The sequence below is a fragment of the Hippichthys cyanospilos genome, chromosome 18 (assembly GCF_059441005.1).
Source record: "Hippichthys cyanospilos isolate Australia breed blue-spotted pipefish chromosome 18, RoL_Hcya_1.0, whole genome shotgun sequence".
NCBI classification, from domain to species: Eukaryota; Metazoa; Chordata; class Actinopteri; order Syngnathiformes; family Syngnathidae; genus Hippichthys; species Hippichthys cyanospilos.
In genome coordinates, this window is record NC_142386.1 from 787,987 (window position 1) to 804,868 (window position 16,882).

Consider the following 16,882-nt stretch of genomic DNA (forward strand, 5'->3'; position numbering starts at 1 on the left):
TCAGAAACGATACAGACGTCTTGAGCGCTGTCGGGCTCCTGGTGGTGAAGTCCGTTGGCTGACTTGTGGGCCCCGTGCATCTGAGAGAGAAGAACCAGGCTTTCTTTGAAACGAGGCATTCATTTCAAATGAGAACTTCATATGTACGAATTCATTGTTTATTAGACAAACTATAATCTTTACTTAAATGGGGTCCCTCAAATGCGGCGGCAGGTACGGTAAATTTCGGACTATAAGACGCTAGTTTCGTTCTCACGCTTTGAACTTTGCGGCTTTTAGTCCAGTGCGCCGTATCTGCAGTTTTTTGTTTTTTTTACTAGTTACCAGGGAGCAATCTCAAGGTAAACAAAGGGAGACAGATGAAGATGCTATCAAAGTATTGATTTTGAGTTTGAACAGCTATTTTACTTGGCACGGGGGGGGGCACTTTCCACACACAATCAGGTGTGTTACTGCTGTGTTGGTGCAGTATTCTAACAATCCGAGTGTTGAAAATCTGTTGGTGCTATTATTATTTCTAAACATGCAGGCATGTTCGGTCTGTATTGAAATCGAAATAAAAACAAACAAACAACCTGCATCTTCTAACAACAAAATCAGATGATCTGTTCAACTTTTGTTGTTGCGGTTTATAATCTGGTGTGCTTTATAGTGTGGTGTCTTATGCGGAGAAAGTGTCAATTTGAAAGGAGGCTTTTTGTGTATCAGGCAATGACCAACGGTTGATCTAAGAGGAATTATTGACACTTTTTAGAGGCATTCATTAGTTCCCATGCAAAATAATGGAAGTGTGATATCCATTCAGAGGGAATCCACTATTTGAGGAAATATAGTACCTTACCGGGCTCTTCTCTGGATGCTTGCCCATGGCCTGCACCAGCTGGTCCACCTGCTGGTTGTGCTCCAGGGCCTTTCTAAGGGCGTCTTCGGTGCTGAGCAGCTGCTGGCGAAGGCGGGTCACTTCAGAGTCCAGAGCCGAGGGATCCAGCATGGAGCGACGGCGGTGGTCCGGGGAGAATCTCTCACGGCCCTGTGATGAAGGCACGTACAAAAATTAAATTAAAAAAAGCAGACAAAGTAATATGGCACGCTCCCAACGGAAATACTAAATGAGTTTTCTCACCAGCATAAGGAGCTTGTCCCGGAGCGTCTTGATATCATCCTGCAGTTTTTGCTCCTTCACCTTCCACTCGGCCTTGCGCATTTCACGGTTGAGGTCTTTGTCCATCTCACGTGAGTGACGACGTGACTCCAGGAGCAAAACCCTCAGCTCGTTTAAGCTCCTGGTGGGAGTAAAGAAAGAGTTACAGAAAAGGTTCATTTGAACAATATGGCTAACAGATTCAAATATTTTGCTCACAGATGCTAAAAAACGCTAAAGATGCTAAGCTAACAGATGCCCATATGTGGCTAAGGAAGATCAACCAAAAGAGGGTACTAAGAAGATGGCTAACAGATGCTATGCTAACAAATGTCATCGCGTTAAAAGCATGACAAAAAGGATGCTAACAGATGCTTCGCTAATGAATCAAACACACCCCTCTTTCTTCAACAGCTCCTGGCTGATGCTGAGCAGTTGCCCGGAGGCATCGTGAGACTTCCTGGTCATGGACTCAAGCTCTGCCTCCACGCGCACTTTCTCCTGCGCCAGAGCTTCGGCTTTCCTTTCCCCCGTACGAACTTTGCCCTCCAATACTGTCGTGGAGAAAAAAGCCAGAAAAATGTTGAGTTCGTCAACTAGGTATTGTGGTGTTCCACTTACCTCCAATTTGAGATTTGAGGGCTTCAACTTGGGAGGTGAGAGTGTAAACCTCTTTTTCCCTTTTCTGCAGCTTCTCCATGGTTTCTGGGGAAAAAAAAAAAAAAAAAGTTTCCATCCTCGGTATAAAAACCGCCGCCTAAAATGCGATGTGAGACAAGACTGAAGTTATACCTTCAATGTTTTGCTTTAGTTTCTTGTCAGAAAGGTGGTTGTCGTCAATCACCTACGAGGATAAAGCGTTACAAAAGCAAGCAGGCAGAGGATGCTAGCATCGCTAGTTGTTGCTCACGTTAGCGTCGCGGTCTGTCTGGACGGCCTGCAACTGGTTGGACGTCACCCTCAGTTTCTCGTGCAGCTTCTGGACTTCTTCTTGGTTGGCCCTGTGCAAGGCCCGGTAGTCGGACGCCTTGTTTTCGGACTTTTCCAGCCTTTCCCTCAACTCCTGGACGCTTCGCTCGTGCTCCCGTTGAAGCGCCTCCATCTCGCCCAGCCTCTTCTCGGTCCTTTGCAGTTTGTCGGTGGCCTCCTCCAAGGCCTCCTTACCGTTATCGTCCTTGGCCTCCTGGAGGCGGGCGCAGAGGTCCTCGCGCTCTTTGGTGAGGATGGCGGCTTCGATTTTGTACTTGGCCTTGAGATTCTCCAACTCAAGTTGGTGCTCCATCTTCAGGCCCTCCAGGGCGGCCCGCAGTTCCTGGATGCCGGGCTCTTGGCCTTCAATGGAGGACCGGCCACCGGACAACGAAGACTTCAGCTCTTCCAGGGACCGCTGGTGATCGCTCACAAGGGAGTCGAATTTAACCTGTGCAGAGAAGCACCGAAGAGCAATCGTAAATAAAAATAAATAATAATAATGAAACGAAAATAGGACAACGTTTTGATCATAAGCATTATGGATAAGTGACAAATGGATTTAAAAAAAAATAAAAAATACCCTCCTGTTTGTTTGGAAGGAATAGCAGTAATGTCTTTGATGTATTCATTCACCCAAATGTGTCCGAAATGCATATAATGTAAAGTCAGTATGTTGTTTTAACCAGTGAAATATGTTCATTTCTCCAACAACAGTAATAATGTATCAGGGTCAATCTGACCCGGAGGTGTGTGCATTTATCCAAAAGTGTCAAAAAGTCAAAAATTGGAACAAAGCCAAAAAGGCAATACAGTACTTGGTGTATATAGAGTAAGTGTGTTACATTCGCTTCTTTGTAATTGCAATAACATCCTGGGTAACTGTCTAGTTACCTTCCAGGCGTCCATCATGTCCACGTTCTCCTTGGTGGCCTGCTGGACCTTGGACCTCAGCTCGGAGATCTCCCGGTTCTGCTTCTCGGCCAGCAATTTCAGCGCCTCGGTCTCCTGCCGGCTCTCCGCCGACGCCGCTGTGATTTGCGGGTCGAGCGCTCGGCCAGCGCGGTCCGGCCCGCGGGCGGCGGCCGCGGGGCCCGGCGATTGAACCCGCAGGGTCTCCACCTCGGCCTTGATTCGGCTGAGCTCCTCTTCCAGTTCGGCGATGCGACTCTGCTCCTCCACCGTGGTTTGCTGTCACCGGGAACAACATTCATCACACGGAGGAATACATTTGTTGTCAGTCGAGGTTTTTTGGCTCAGTCGGCTCCTTGCTTCAGCGGCCGCGACATTAAGTACGCCCCATCCATCGCCAAAATCGATTAACAATCCCTTAGTCGGTTTAATTCTTGTCAAATCCTTGTATTGGGAACGTGTACTTAATGAAATATCCAAGATTTAAGCAATCAATACGGAAATGACGCATACAAAAAAATTCAAAACAGAATCTAAACGCATGTGACACAATTTCTTGTATTTATGCTACCTTAAACTATGCTATGTTTTAAAAATAGAAATAGTAAAATGTTTTTGTTTTATTGATAAAAACATATTTGCTTCATTAGCGTCATCTAAAATTGAATCTAACATTTTTTAATGACCAGCACTACTGTAGCTATTTATATTAAAGAATAATGATTAATAGAAACATAATTACTGAAATACAGCTGTTGCACTGCAGCAAGTAAAAAAAAGAAAGAAAAAGTTTTATTTCATAGGTTGAACTGATTTGTTTTTTTTTTTTTTACTTGTTTTTCTGGTATTTCATCATTTATTTTGGGCCAATCGAATTAGTAGTAGGACTGACATTCAGTTTCACAGAAGTAGAAAAATATCCAAGAGGTTTCCCAGAAAAGTCGCCAATGTCATATCCAAGCGATGCACTCAGCCAAACAGAGAGAAATGGACGCATCCCCGTCCAATCATTTCAAATCGGATTACTGCAATGTGCCAGCGTGAAAGCAGAAAACCGCCAGAAGAGAGCAGCCAGTGTCGGATCGTTTACACTTCAAGCATCCATTTGAAACCAACAAGACCAAGAGGAAGTTGCTCTTTGAAGGCACTACTTGATTTGAACGGAGGACATCTCAGCACACAGGAAGACATCGAGCAAGTGTGTTATTGTGCCATCCAAAACAGGATCCAATCTCATTTTTGGAAAAAAAGAAAGTGGTCACCTTGGCTGTCTTACCCAACCCCAAGGATGCAGAGTCATGCTTGCGTCTTCCCTGTTGGCAAAAACACACTTTACTGCACCTAAAGTGCCTTGCCCCGGTTTCCCCCCTCTCCTCAATCAGCAGTCATTGAGGTCAACATTCAGACGCTCATCATTCAGGGAAAATAAAAATAAATAAAATAATAATCACGATTATTTTTGGCAATAATTGAAATCGCGCATACTAATCGTGATTATTCATGTCTATTTATTGACCTTTTTTTAAACAAGCAGTATATCAAAAGGCTTCAAGGCTTGATACTATATATAATAATAATAATAACCTAGTAAATAATAACTCAAACATTCACCCAAGACATGGCAAAAACTTGGCACACAGGGCAACACGGCTAACTTACTTGCTGACCAATGAAAAAAATGAGGCCTACTTAAAACCAAGCACATTATTTACTTTGAAGCTAATTTGAATCAATTAGCAGTCAAACTGTCATTTTCGCTCATTTCAAACCGAATTGATTTCAAAATTTCAATCGGATTTTTCAAAACTGGTCTCAATCGACAGCTGAGATGAGAAACTCAATGCCATTTCACACTGGTAAATAATATATTATAGTGAGAAAAGCAGAGGCTTTCATCATGCAAACTTACGGGAAACATCGCACCCTGGTGGTAGGACGGCAAAGTGCTTGTTTTGACACGGCTTTTTAAATGTTAGTGTTGGGTTCAGCTCAATTAATCGTGAAAGGCAGTATCGTAATCGTGATTAAAATTCGATTCATTCGTTCGATTTTCATTGGACAAGCCTGCGGGAGTTCAGCCGAGCAACATGTCATGTCTCAACTGTTGATTACCTCCAGGTCTCCTTTAGTGATGGACTCCTCTTCCACCCTGAACTGGAGGTCCTCCACTTTCCTGGAAAGAACAAGAAGATGACGCTAACGTCAATCGCTTTTCACCATTGACATAAACCAAATTAACCAATAAATAAAGAACTGAGCCCAGCATGGCGCAGAGTCCACGCTGGAAGAACTGACAGACTTTGCCGGGTGTTGCTGTTTTGATTAGCAAGCGGCAACTACTTTCAAGATCACCTTTTCTCTTCCTCCAGCTGATTGGCCAGCTCCATCTTGGCTTTCTGCACGCCGGCCAAGGCGGCGGTGACTTGCTGCAGGGCGCCCTCGTTCTCCGACACGTACTAAAAAGGACATCGGGGTCAGGATGAATACGTCCCGCCCGGGCGGCATCGCCTCGCGAAGGTTCTCCCACCTGTAAGTGTTGCGACTTGAGCGCGCCAAGCTCCTTCTCCACCTCACAGATGCGACTGGTGGCTTTGGCCATGTCGGCGCGCTCCAGGTCGCGCTCAGCCAGCAGCTGCTCAATGTGCTGCTGCTTCTCCTTCAGCGCCTCCTGCAGAGCAGTGGTGCCTGAGATCTTGCGGGCGTATCTCGAAGACGTCTCCGTCAGCTTGCAGGAACAAAAGCAATTTCCATTAACGTTGGGCGGGGGACGAGGAGATGCAGCGTTTTTAGAACCACTAGAGGGCAGTGTTTGACACATTTCGGCCTAGTCTGGGACATTTGTTTTTTGAGGAAATGATCGATAAGTTAATGTACAGCATAATATTTAACGACCATAAACTAACAACGCAGAGCATGCACGTATATATTCCGACAGTATAAACCCGCGATCCTAGATTCACTGCTGCCAAGTAGTGTTTTTCAAGAGTGGCGCTTAATCATAGGGCGACAGTTCCCCATCCCTCAAGCCGAACATTCTCGCTTACGTCGCCATCTTCCCGACCGACAGAAAATAAAGTTGATTACAACGGCTGCCGGCAATTAAGCAAAGTATAAAAAGGGGTAGGAGCCTCCGAGCAAAATCAATGCAGCGTCGACCCGTTTGATCGTTTTTCAGGACGCAGACGCTGGGTAAGCCAAAAGTAACGACATTATCTTACCAGGCCGGCGCGGCTGGGCCGCCCGCCCACCGAGGAGGCCACCGAGCTGACGGAGCTGATGGATGAGCTGCTGGGGCTGTGGGCCAGCGAGGACACGCCCATGGCCACGCGTTTGCTCTTCTTGGCCTTGGCCGGGCTGGTGGAAGGGAAGCCGATGCGGATCACCTTGTGGATGGGAGCGAACAGGCCGAACTTGGGAAGGCACTGGAAATACCTGAGGGAACAAAATTACGGAGAGATTTTTTGGTTGTATGCGGTGCCGATGGTGAATTTATGTCTTGGTTTGGGGTACCTTGTCCCAGCCACGGCGCCGTCGTTCTTCCCCAGCGGCTCATCCAGCTCTACGCCGCACCAATCTCCCTTGGCAAAGTCCGTCTCCCCCATGTAGCGAATCACGCCCATCTTGGAACCCCCCACCTGACAACAAAGAAATCTTGCTGAACAATTTTAGAGGTCGATGCGTTTTTCAGATTATTTCTGTCCAACGATCCTTTATAAATGTAAAAAGTTGAAATAGGGGTTAGGATTAAGGGTATGCATTGCGTTCGTATGGAAAAAAAGTACAATCATTTGAAGAAAAGTAAATAGTATTTGAAAGTGTCACAACAAACATTGCAATAAACAGTTAATAGTCCAAAATATTGGTCAAAATGTATTTTGAACTGTCGGAGATTTGTATATTTTGTCTTCATAGTTATGTTCCACAATTTTAGCCACATTCTTTCTGATACTTGACAATTTGACATCAACATAAACAGTTCTACTATAGGAGTATGGTTATGGTATGGTTCTATGTTGATCAAATATTGTATTTTTTCCAAATTAATCATTATAATTATTCAATTCCTAATTAATAACACAACACTTTTTCTGATGCCTAATGTGAATTAAACTCCACAAGAGTTCACTTGCAAAGTTTCTGTTCGGATTATTTGTCTATTTCTCATCAATGGTTTCCCTCACAGTTTGACATTTGAGTTGCATTTTTAAAAATTCTAATGATTTAATGTATTCATTTTGAATGAAAAACGGTGTAAATTTGACACAGTGTCCTTTAAAGTCTAAAATGTTTGTAATTAGTGACGCGTTTTGGGTCAATCCATGCGTTCAGGAGCCAGGAGAGCCTCACCAAAACGCGATCTCCAGGCCTCAGGTCCTTGTCACCGCCTTTCTTGACGGATCCGCTGTCAGACATATTGGAGCCCGATTCGTTCCCCGTCTTGATGGCGCTGTTGAGCAGGCCGTCCCGAAGCGCCCGCTGCCCGACGGGGGCGCCGCCGCCGCCGCCGCCGCCGCCGCCGCCTTGCAGGGTCTGATTATGGGCACAGAGGGACTCGGCGGAAAGACTGTCGCTGCCTTCGGCCGCCGGCTGGCGCGTGAGCTTGGAGGGCCGCGTAAAGATGCCTTGCAAGGGCTGACACTCGAAGTAGCGGACGCCGCCCACCGAGCCGTCGTTTTTGCCCAGGAGGTCATTGAGGATGACTCCGGCCCACTGGCCCGGGGCGAACTGGGTTTCTCCGAGGAAGGCGATGACCCCGGGCTTCACGCCGTTGACCCACACCTGTTCGCCCACCGCGTAGTCGCCCGCCACCTCGTCGCCCACCTCCGACACTTTGGGCGGCGTGTTGGGCTTGACGGGGGCGCCTGAACACAAAACGCGACCACGTGATTAGGAATGGTTTTCGAGTCCGGCGGCTTATCAGAATGGAGCCACCATCTAAGTTCTAAACAATTCAATGAAACTGTTTTAGTAGTAAAAGCATTAAATGCACTCAATGTAAGGCGCTCATTTGCAATGAGAGTTTATCATGCATTTGGAAATAGGAATGAAATTGATTCAACAGAAAAATAGACATAAAAAGTACAAAACATTGCTCAGGTGGGCTTTCAGGCAATTTGGCTTTTTTCTTTTTCCAAATAATTGAGTGAGCCGCCAGAATGACTCCATGTATGTATATTGACCAAAAAAGAACGGTTCCTCCCCAAGGAATTCCTTTGGTGAGAGGCGTTTATGTGTTACACTAGAGTAGGGTTTTTACAACATTTGCATGTATGTACGTATGTAACGGACTCTTTGACTAAGGTACTTAAAGCAGTTCATACAATGAGGACTGCATTTTACGTAATTTATATTAAAAAAATATGCATTTATTGATAGTCAAGCATTTATTTGACAAGGTCTTTACTGCTGCTGTACTGGAATTGGTTGATGGCAAAGTGTGAGGCCGGAAGATGCCCTTTTGGATTTATTTATTAATTCATTAAAAATGTAGTGAATATCTAACAGGGCTCAGTCTCACATTTTGTGAAGTGTTTTACAGGAAAAGTCCTCATTCCACCCAATGTTCACTTAAAACGGGGCATTGACTTAAGAGACAATAACGAGGACAATCTGGAGAAAAAGTGGAGCAAAAGTTTGCATTTCATCTATTTGAGGAAACGCGTTTGAGCGAGTGACGTCCAGAACAGTGGCGGCATTGTGAGTCTCTTCTCACCGATCCCCTTTGACCGTGTCGCGCCGGCGAGAAAGAGCACGCCGCGTGCGTCAACTGCAGCACAACGAGGCAGATTGTGCGCCCAGATTCTAACTGGTGCCCAAAAAGTGGGTCGGTCAGACACATCTGCGATTAAACCTGCCGTTCTTTGCCATTTTCACACACAGAGTATTGGGCCAATGTGCGTGCGTGTGTGTGTATTTTGTTTGCCACTCCACACCACCCCGAGTTGAAGACCTGCCCGAGGCTCGGTGGCCCCATTGCCGGAGCTTTATGCCCCAATTGCTGCCATATGTTGCTTTTGTTGTTGAAATGGCTAACGAGTCATTCATCAACTTTTGAACGTGTGCGTATCCCGCTCAATCTCGCCCAGTGTCACGAGTGCCAGCCACCAATCAACACAAATTTGGATGAAAACATGAGCAGGAAGTCAGTCATTTTTTTGAGGGCACGGAACATTGACCAGAACTTTGGAGCTTCGAAGATCAGAAAATGGCCCAATCCAATTCATTCAAACGACTTGTTTTAATACTTTACAGTTGACGTGCACGCTTTGAGTTGGTTTTGGTTTTGCAGTCTTTGTAGGATCATTAGTTTTGTTGGCACCCAGTCAAGACGATAAATCCTTTCTCCTTTTGTCTGGATCCCTATCGTACAGACTTGAACGGAAGGACTCAAAAGATTTGTGATTGATGAAGCAAAGACATTGATCAAGCGCAAACGACTTGACAATACAGTACTACAAATGCAGGACCAAAGTTTTAAAACCACAGCACTCTGAAGTCTTATCCCTCCCAAAATTGCTGTGCGCTGTTTGGAAGATACTTGCTTGAAAAAACTTTCAAAGAGTAGATCGTTTAAAAATAGTCGAGAACTGCTTGTTTGGAGAGCAACTTAATATAGAAAAGAAAACAGGAAATGCTAAACAGTTCCAAGTGCCCATGCAGGCCTCTGGCTCTAATTTGTGTTGCCATGGCGACATGGGGGGTGGGTGGGGGGGGGGGGGGGGGGGGGGCGCAAAGCAGGTCCAAGACTGGCAACACAAGCCTCCACTTTGACCATTGTGCTCTGGCAAAGTGAAAACCCGCCATTGATCCCCGCCTCAACGCACAATGAATCCGCCACACAACTTCCCCCCGCCTCCCGACGTTGGCAGCGGACACACCCCCTTGTCACCGGCCCATCTCGGTTATTTATGAGCGCTTCAAATCCAGTCGCGGACGGCGGCAGATGGACGAGGCCGAGCGAAAGATCAAGTTGGGGTTATTGACAACGCGGCCGGCTGCTATTTCACGCAGGTGTCGTGACTGAGCCGCTCTTACATTTAGATACAGGGGTACCTCGACTTAAGACAAACGCCTCGGCGGAAAAATATTGCCTCGCGAAAAAATTCGAGATACGTATATGAGACAAGTTTTTGCATTACTGTTTACCGTGGTCTTCCACTTTTAATATTTACTCGTTTCATCCACGCTTCCCACCAGCAATTTACACCATGGAACTAACAAACATAAAATTAAAATTAGCTATGGCTAACATTGTACATATTCACATCAAAACACAAATGTAGCATACCACACCGTTAGCACTTTAGCAAAGACATAAGACAGGAAGCACTTTGCATGACTCCATATTATTATTGTTGTTGTTATTATGATTGCTCCTGTGGACTTGTAAATGATTCCTGGATCACTGGAAATGTAAAATAAAAAGGTACAAATTAAATGACCCAAAAAGGTGTCGCTCTCTCTGCACTCATCGCCAGCACCGTCTCAAGGCAAACGAGTGGACTGCATTCATATTTTCAACTGCTACAATTAATATGATTAATTTAAAGGGTTTAGGAGCATATTATTTCATTATTATTATTGTTCACATGATTTATTTTGATTAATATGCACTAATGTAACTCTAAATGTATTTGTTATTGTTTTTTTGGTGCATTTTTCAATGTAATAATATTCAATGAAAGGGTTTATGAACGTTTTCGAGGGCTTGGAACTGATTAGGCTATTTACATCTAAAAAGCGGAGCTACTTATAAAAGATTCATGTTACGAAATTACTTCCGGAATGAATTAATATCTCAAAACTAGTTTTAAAAACCATCCACTAGGACCCATCTAAAAGATTTCAAACCCTTTTTGAAGCGCACCAAATTAAGATCAATTGTGGAAGAAGTTTAGATGGGGTGTATTTTTTATGATTACATATTAGCTCATGTAGCATTTTTGTCTGTTTTATTACATTCTCATCCACAGACCCCAGCTTGTGAACAGATGTGAAGCTGCATGCAACATTTCGTGGATTATCGTTCTGATCCCCAACTGGGTATCGTTGTAGCGTGACACTATTTAAGCCGCAAGACACAAACGCACACTAAAAAAAACCTTGAGAAGGTCGAGAGAAAAATCCGCACAAGTGCGGCAAGTGCTCACTTCCGTTTGTAAATTGCACTGCTCATCTGGGTGTGTTGCTCGTAAAAGTAAGAATTTTTGTAGTTAGAATATGGAAAGCGGATTCATGGGTTTGTTCCTGTTGATATTTTAATTGGGGGCCGAATTAAACCTCCTTGTGGGCTGGATCCGACCCGAGGGCCGAACGTTTGACACCCCTGCGAGTAGATGGACTAAAAGCTAGCATCAATGTTGCGGTGTTAAAGCACTTTTAGCATTAAAAAAAGTACAGCGAGACACATAGAAAAATAAAACAATACTCAAGCATATATTCTTTATCTTCCGTGAAACATGATCAATATTACTGCATCTTATACACTACTTTTAAGGACAATAACTGATGTTTAAACTGAATTTCTGCCTTAAAAGAAGCCTGCGCCTTCTTGTTTTTTACAATGGGGACAGTTAAGCTGATGTAATCGTGATGACCACGTAACAGGCGTCATGGTGCACAGCTGTGATTCAGTAAACGGTGCGAACCACAGCACCGACGACCAAACATTTTTTTTTTCATCTTCCCAGTAGAGGAGGAGGAAGTGACTTACTGTCTTTGGGGGGCACAGGGGAGCTGGAGGTTCCGCTCCTTCCCATCGGGCTGGAATGCTTGGGCCCGCGCCCCGGGATCTTCAGCCCGCTGGACTTCAGCATGTTCATGGTTTATAAACAAAAAGGCGGTGAAGGTCTGCGGTCAAGGCACTAAGCCACGGGGCGCTGAGCGTCTCCCTCCATGGTTTACAGCTGGAAAGCTTACCAGACAGGAAGACAAAATGGAGTTAAAAAAAAAAGTTAAGCAGAACGGGGAGCAAGAATAAACCATAAGCAACCGGAAGTCAAACATACAGTATATGATGGACATAATGTTTTAACATTTAGCTCATACTATATCACAGTTATGAAGTTGCATTCTGGGCAAAAATATTGATCGTAGTTTTTATTTTTAATGTCACGGAACAAGTCATCACCAAATTGACTATTCCGGTAAATATTTTGATCTTATCGTTATCAATAGCTACAGTAGCTGTCTACTTAAAAAGAAAAAAAATCTTAAGTCTTGTAGATTCGAATGTTATTTCTCCTTTTTAAGGCATAACTTTTATTCTCCGAATACAACTTTACAATGATCGGTAGAATATCATATATTATAATTGATTGCACTTTTTTATGTTATGTGCTTTTGTTGAAATCACCTGAATCGCTAAAACACAGCTTGCTTGTTCCATCACTTCAAAGCACGCATTTTCCCACAAACTCTATAATCTGCAATTTTCTCACATTCCTTCCAGTCAGGTACCCCCAAATACTACAAACGCCTCTCAGTGTGATACACTGCAGTGCTTCTCAAATTTCCATCCTAATAACAAACGCGCTCTTCCGGCAAACACTCTGGATGCCAGACATACAAAAAAAAAAAAAAAAATGCACATCATCACGCCCCCACCCTCAGTGTTCCCAATATTGTGGCATGTGGTGACGGCTGACACATGCAGGGCTATCAAATGGGTCAAGGATGCTGCTAATTGTTGCAAATGAAAACCCCCACCATCTTGAAGTTGCACCTGATCGCGCCGAGGAGGGTGGATAGAAACGGGATTGATAATGCGCACCTCCACAAAAAATGCATCCAGTTTTATCCATTGTTGTGAGACAGACTGCGGCAGCGAATAAAAAAAAAAAACAACTAAACACTTCGCCCCCATTCAACAAAGAAAAAAAAGAAGCGCACAATAAATACTCACATTGAGTCACAAGGGGTCCAGATACAAAGAGGAGCCACTTGGAATATTCCCTTCTAGGGAAAAGGCAGGATGCCACTCCCTGAGCTGGGGGGGATGCAAATATGGATGCTTAGGGTAGCAGAAAAGGAGAGCCCGCCGCGTGGATCCGTCCGACCGGTTAGCACTTAGCTTCCCTATAGCGAACATCTAAAAGCGCCCTTGTGTGTTCGATGTATCTTTTTCACAACCCGCATTACGTCTGTCCGACTTTTTACCCGCCACCGCGAACGCATCAGAAGCAACTTTCTTTTTTCCTCTTCCCAAAAGGCGCCACCCGTCTTCACGTGACTTCCTCCGCGGGTCGTTTTCCCTGTGACCCTCCTGTCTGTGTTCTCCGCGGTGTTTTTTTTCTTTTTTCCTTGAGAGGTTTAACGCAGCCTCCCCGTGACTCCCAACCCACACCGGCGATACGGAACAAAGGAGGCCGGCGAAGCAGAGCCTCCTGGGGGACGGATGGGAAGACTACAGCCTATCACCCCCCCCCCCCCCTCCCCTCATTCTCTTCCTGCTAGTGACGCACTCCCTTTGAAAACGTAGTGATTAAAATTCGAAATCATTTTTTCGAGTAGTATACGCAAAATCACCACCTTACACCTGCACGTTTGGATTCATTTGCATCCGCCACGGAATTCGGCATGAATATAATAATGAGCAAATTGAACACGGTGACATAAATCCACATTTTTTGGCTAATGTGAGAAAATTACAACTTTACGCTTACAGCGTTTGGATTCATTTTCATATATATATATATATATATATATATATATATATATATATATATATATATATATATATATATATATATATATATATATATATATATATATATATATATATATATATATACACACACACACACACACACACAGTATATGACATTCTGATTTGCGTTTGGTGTGCAAATTTGTTAAAATTTTGTGTCACCTCTTGGTTGCTGCCAGCATTTAAAAGAAACATTCACGTAAAGTGAGGTTTGTTCTCATATTTAGTTTTTCATAAATTGCATGAAATATGAACCCGTGCATTGCATTCCGCGCTTCCGGGCCGGCGAGATTTAAAACACCTGATTGGGCAATGGAACCATGAAGTGCTGTGATTGGTCAATTCCCTGCTCAGTGTAAATTCTATTTGGTCCTCCAAGACCGCCAGAGGCGGTGCTAAAAGCACGGAATAAGCCTTAGCGCAAGCGCAAAACCAGAATGCATACTATCAAAAAACGTCATGTCTAACACCGGGGACATTTTTTCACCCGGTAGTTTTTTATTAACGCATCCCATTCGTCCGAAAATCCATCCATCCATACTTAACTTCTGACATATATTTATGAATTACTTTCATCATACTGATCTATGTCAACATATGCATGAAAGAAATCAAAAGGAAACATTTTGGATCCCTTCACCATTAGTCTTTTTAAGGTGCAGTTCCCCAGAGTGTCTGCTAGAGGTCAGCAACAGTATGAAAACAAGCTGGTTGTATAGATGGTACAGTATACTGTTGGTAGCTTTGTTAACTAGTTAGCTGGTAGCTGTCCAGTTAGCTACCACAGCTAGATGAAAGATTAAAGCATACAGAGCTCCATATTGACATGCAAACCAGAAGTGCTTGGACAAAAGTTTGTTTGAATTCTAGAAATGCCTTAGAAAGTAACCTTAATGCAACCTCAGCATGTTAGTCTTGACCAATGCTTACTAAAGCAAAGTTAGGCTAACATTGACCTTTTGCCACAGTAATATTCAACATAACAAAGTAAATTCAACTTAGCAGCTAGGAAAAGGGGGGCTCAATAACAGCATAGTAATTAGATTTGATTTTCCAAAGAAACCAGCTAACTGAACCCCTGGGTGGTGACTCACTTTTTTGATCTGCATGACCAGTGTCCTGCAGCTATAAAAAATAATTGGCCGAAAGCGTCATGTACTGCTGCATCGTGTGCGTTCCACAGGTTTGGGCTGCAAGATGGCGTTTTCCCAGCGAGTTGGCCAGCCTGTTTTTTTCTATATGGTGTTGTGCAGGACTGTTATACTGCCCCTTGGTGGCTGAGGCGGTCACACCAGAAGGAGCGGCACAATTCATTGAATGGAAGCAATAATTCTGAAGCATATCTTCCCACGTTAGAGGAGAAAAAAAAGTTGTGGGTCTTATTTTTTTAGTAGGATATTTAAATATACATTTTGATTGTGTTGTTTTCAAAGAGAAAGTGTCATTTAAAATAGTTACTACATCATAGTTTTCATTTGAATGAGTTTGAATTTCAAACAGACTATTTTCTTTATACTTAATGACGTCTACGAATCTTGTTTTGTGAGAAATAATTAGACAAAAATCCCCCCCGAACAATTGCAACATTTCCGGATAATAAGGTCCCTGTTCCGATTTTCAATAAAGGTCCCAGTGTGTGAGTCCAGTGGATGTAGCACTCGCCAGCGCTCCGGGATTATTCCGCCTCTTTTTTCTAATCCCATTAGGGCGATGCACGAGGGCGGGAATACTGTACGGGGAACGGGAAAAGGATGGCAAAGGTTGTTTTGTTTCACCAATGAGAGAATGATTAACTGTCGCCTGTGTTTGACAGGAGGTGACGGCCGGGATGGCGACGCCCAGCATCTGCTGAGGATGTTACTCACACACACACGCACATCTACACTCACACACACACATCCATTGTTTTGCCTTGCAAATCCACCTGCTTCCAAAAATGCATCAAAAGTCTTCAAAAGTGAAGTGTTGTAAAGTCACAAATATGTTGAAGTGGACAGAGAAAGTTTGATTTTTCGACTGGAAAAAGGAGCAGCAACAATATCACGCAGCGTGCAAAGTAAGTCTTTTTTTTTCCCACTTTACCACAGCCTACCTAGCAACAATCGAGACAAAAGGTACAATTGAATTCAAATGTCAAGTTAGGAATTGCGAAATGAGTCATAATAAGGCACAAGTAAACTAAGCAGTGGTGTCTTAGCGTTTTTTTTTCTCTTAAGTGTAGAATTAAAGCTCCTGTCTCACTGAAGGGCGAACGTGGTCAGCAAAGGTGGCGGCTATTTTAATCTCGTTAGGGTTCGTTCAAGATCTCAAACTTTGACCAAAAGTTCACCAGATTTTGCCTGTAATGAGTGGTCTTGTCACGTACCTTTTTTACTTAACTTGTGAACAAATTTGGGCCATGTTCAAAATGTCCTCGCGATCAGAACATACATTGAAAGCGCTGGCGAACGTTTGGCAATGGTTGACCTGTAAATGCAATTGCGACCTTTGTAAAACACTTGCAACATCCCCCCGCAGTGGAATTAGGGCTTTAGTGCCCATCTGGGGGTGAACAAAAAAGCTTTCATTTTAAAAACCAGCAGTACTATGCAATGTAAAGTTAGTTTGACATACAATTTTTTTTTTTTATACATGATCGTAGGTCAAGTAATTGTTAATTATACTAAATAGGTCATGCACCATCTGCTACAGATACCGGAAGAAGAACTTGTGGGACACCATGCAAATGATTGCATTTCCTTAGTTCACCAAAAGATGGCACCACATTTTACACAGTGTCACTTTAAGTAACATTTCATGAAGATGAGGTAAAAGAACAATGAAATATGAATACCTCAAAGTGGCAAATCTGCGTAACTATGCCAAAAACTGTCGTTATTTGCCAATTAGCTAATTTTATATATATGTTAATTGGTAGCTAATTGCTAAGCTATCCTTGACTATTATGCACTCAATACGATATTTGGTCACAAAACTCTTGTTAGCTAGTTAGACACTGTTGAGTAGTCACTAAATAAAAGCTATCAGGAGACAAAGCTTTAACTCATTTACCTCTAGGTAGTCAGTTCCCAATAATAAGTAGTGTACATAGTTGTGAGTAACGAGCAACTAACGGGCTACCGTTTGAGGGTTCAAAATTCTTGCTCAATGAT

The 16,882-nt window shown here is 43.6% G+C and overlaps 3 protein-coding genes across 4 annotated transcripts in view; 1 reads left to right on the forward strand and 2 right to left on the reverse strand.

Annotated features, from left to right (window-relative positions):
* clip2 (CAP-GLY domain containing linker protein 2) lies at positions 1-11,880 on the reverse strand. Its single transcript, XM_088441363.1, has 17 exons — positions 11,736-11,880; positions 7,370-7,884; positions 6,533-6,657; positions 6,241-6,454; positions 5,550-5,747; positions 5,375-5,478; positions 5,135-5,195; positions 4,285-4,335; positions 3,005-3,301; positions 2,052-2,561; positions 1,934-1,985; positions 1,763-1,846; positions 1,539-1,695; positions 1,124-1,283; positions 842-1,030; positions 721-727; positions 1-80 (listed from the first exon to the last, which is right to left on the reverse strand). Exons 1-17 carry the CDS (start codon positions 11,842-11,844, stop codon positions 1-3), a joined length of 2,913 nt encoding a protein of 970 aa, XP_088297489.1. The 5' UTR covers positions 11,845-11,880.
* Positions 11,793-16,882, reverse strand: part of rbm41 (RNA binding motif protein 41) — a 23,522-nt gene continuing 18,432 nt past the window's right edge. The window contains exon 11 of the mRNA XM_088441485.1: positions 11,793-11,936. The gene's annotated coding sequence lies outside the window, so the exon portion shown is untranslated. The remainder of the gene's footprint in view (positions 11,937-16,882) is intronic.
* cldn2 (claudin 2) overlaps positions 14,336-16,882 on the forward strand; it is a 5,530-nt gene continuing 2,983 nt past the window's right edge. Inside the window, exons 1-2 of one of the 2 annotated variants that reach the window (XM_088441492.1) lie at positions 14,336-14,452; positions 15,544-15,786. The gene's annotated coding sequence lies outside the window, so the exon portion shown is untranslated. Of the gene's footprint in view, positions 14,453-15,485; positions 15,787-16,882 lie in introns of those variants that run through there. The other variant, XM_088441491.1, reaches the window with a different exon arrangement.

Excerpts from the sequence above, each read along its gene's own strand:
- clip2 (XM_088441363.1), bottom strand. The coding sequence starts at position 11,844 with ATGAACATGCTGAAGTCCAGCGGGCTGAAGATCCCGGGGCGCGGGCCC. Across the intron at positions 5,748-6,240 it reads GGCCCAGCCGCGCCGGCCTG|CTGACGGAGACGTCTTCGAG; the intron begins GTAAGATAATGT and ends TGTTCCTGCAAG. Across the intron at positions 1,031-1,123 it reads GGGACAAGCTCCTTATGCTG|GGCCGTGAGAGATTCTCCCC; the intron begins GTGAGAAAACTC and ends CCTTCATCACAG.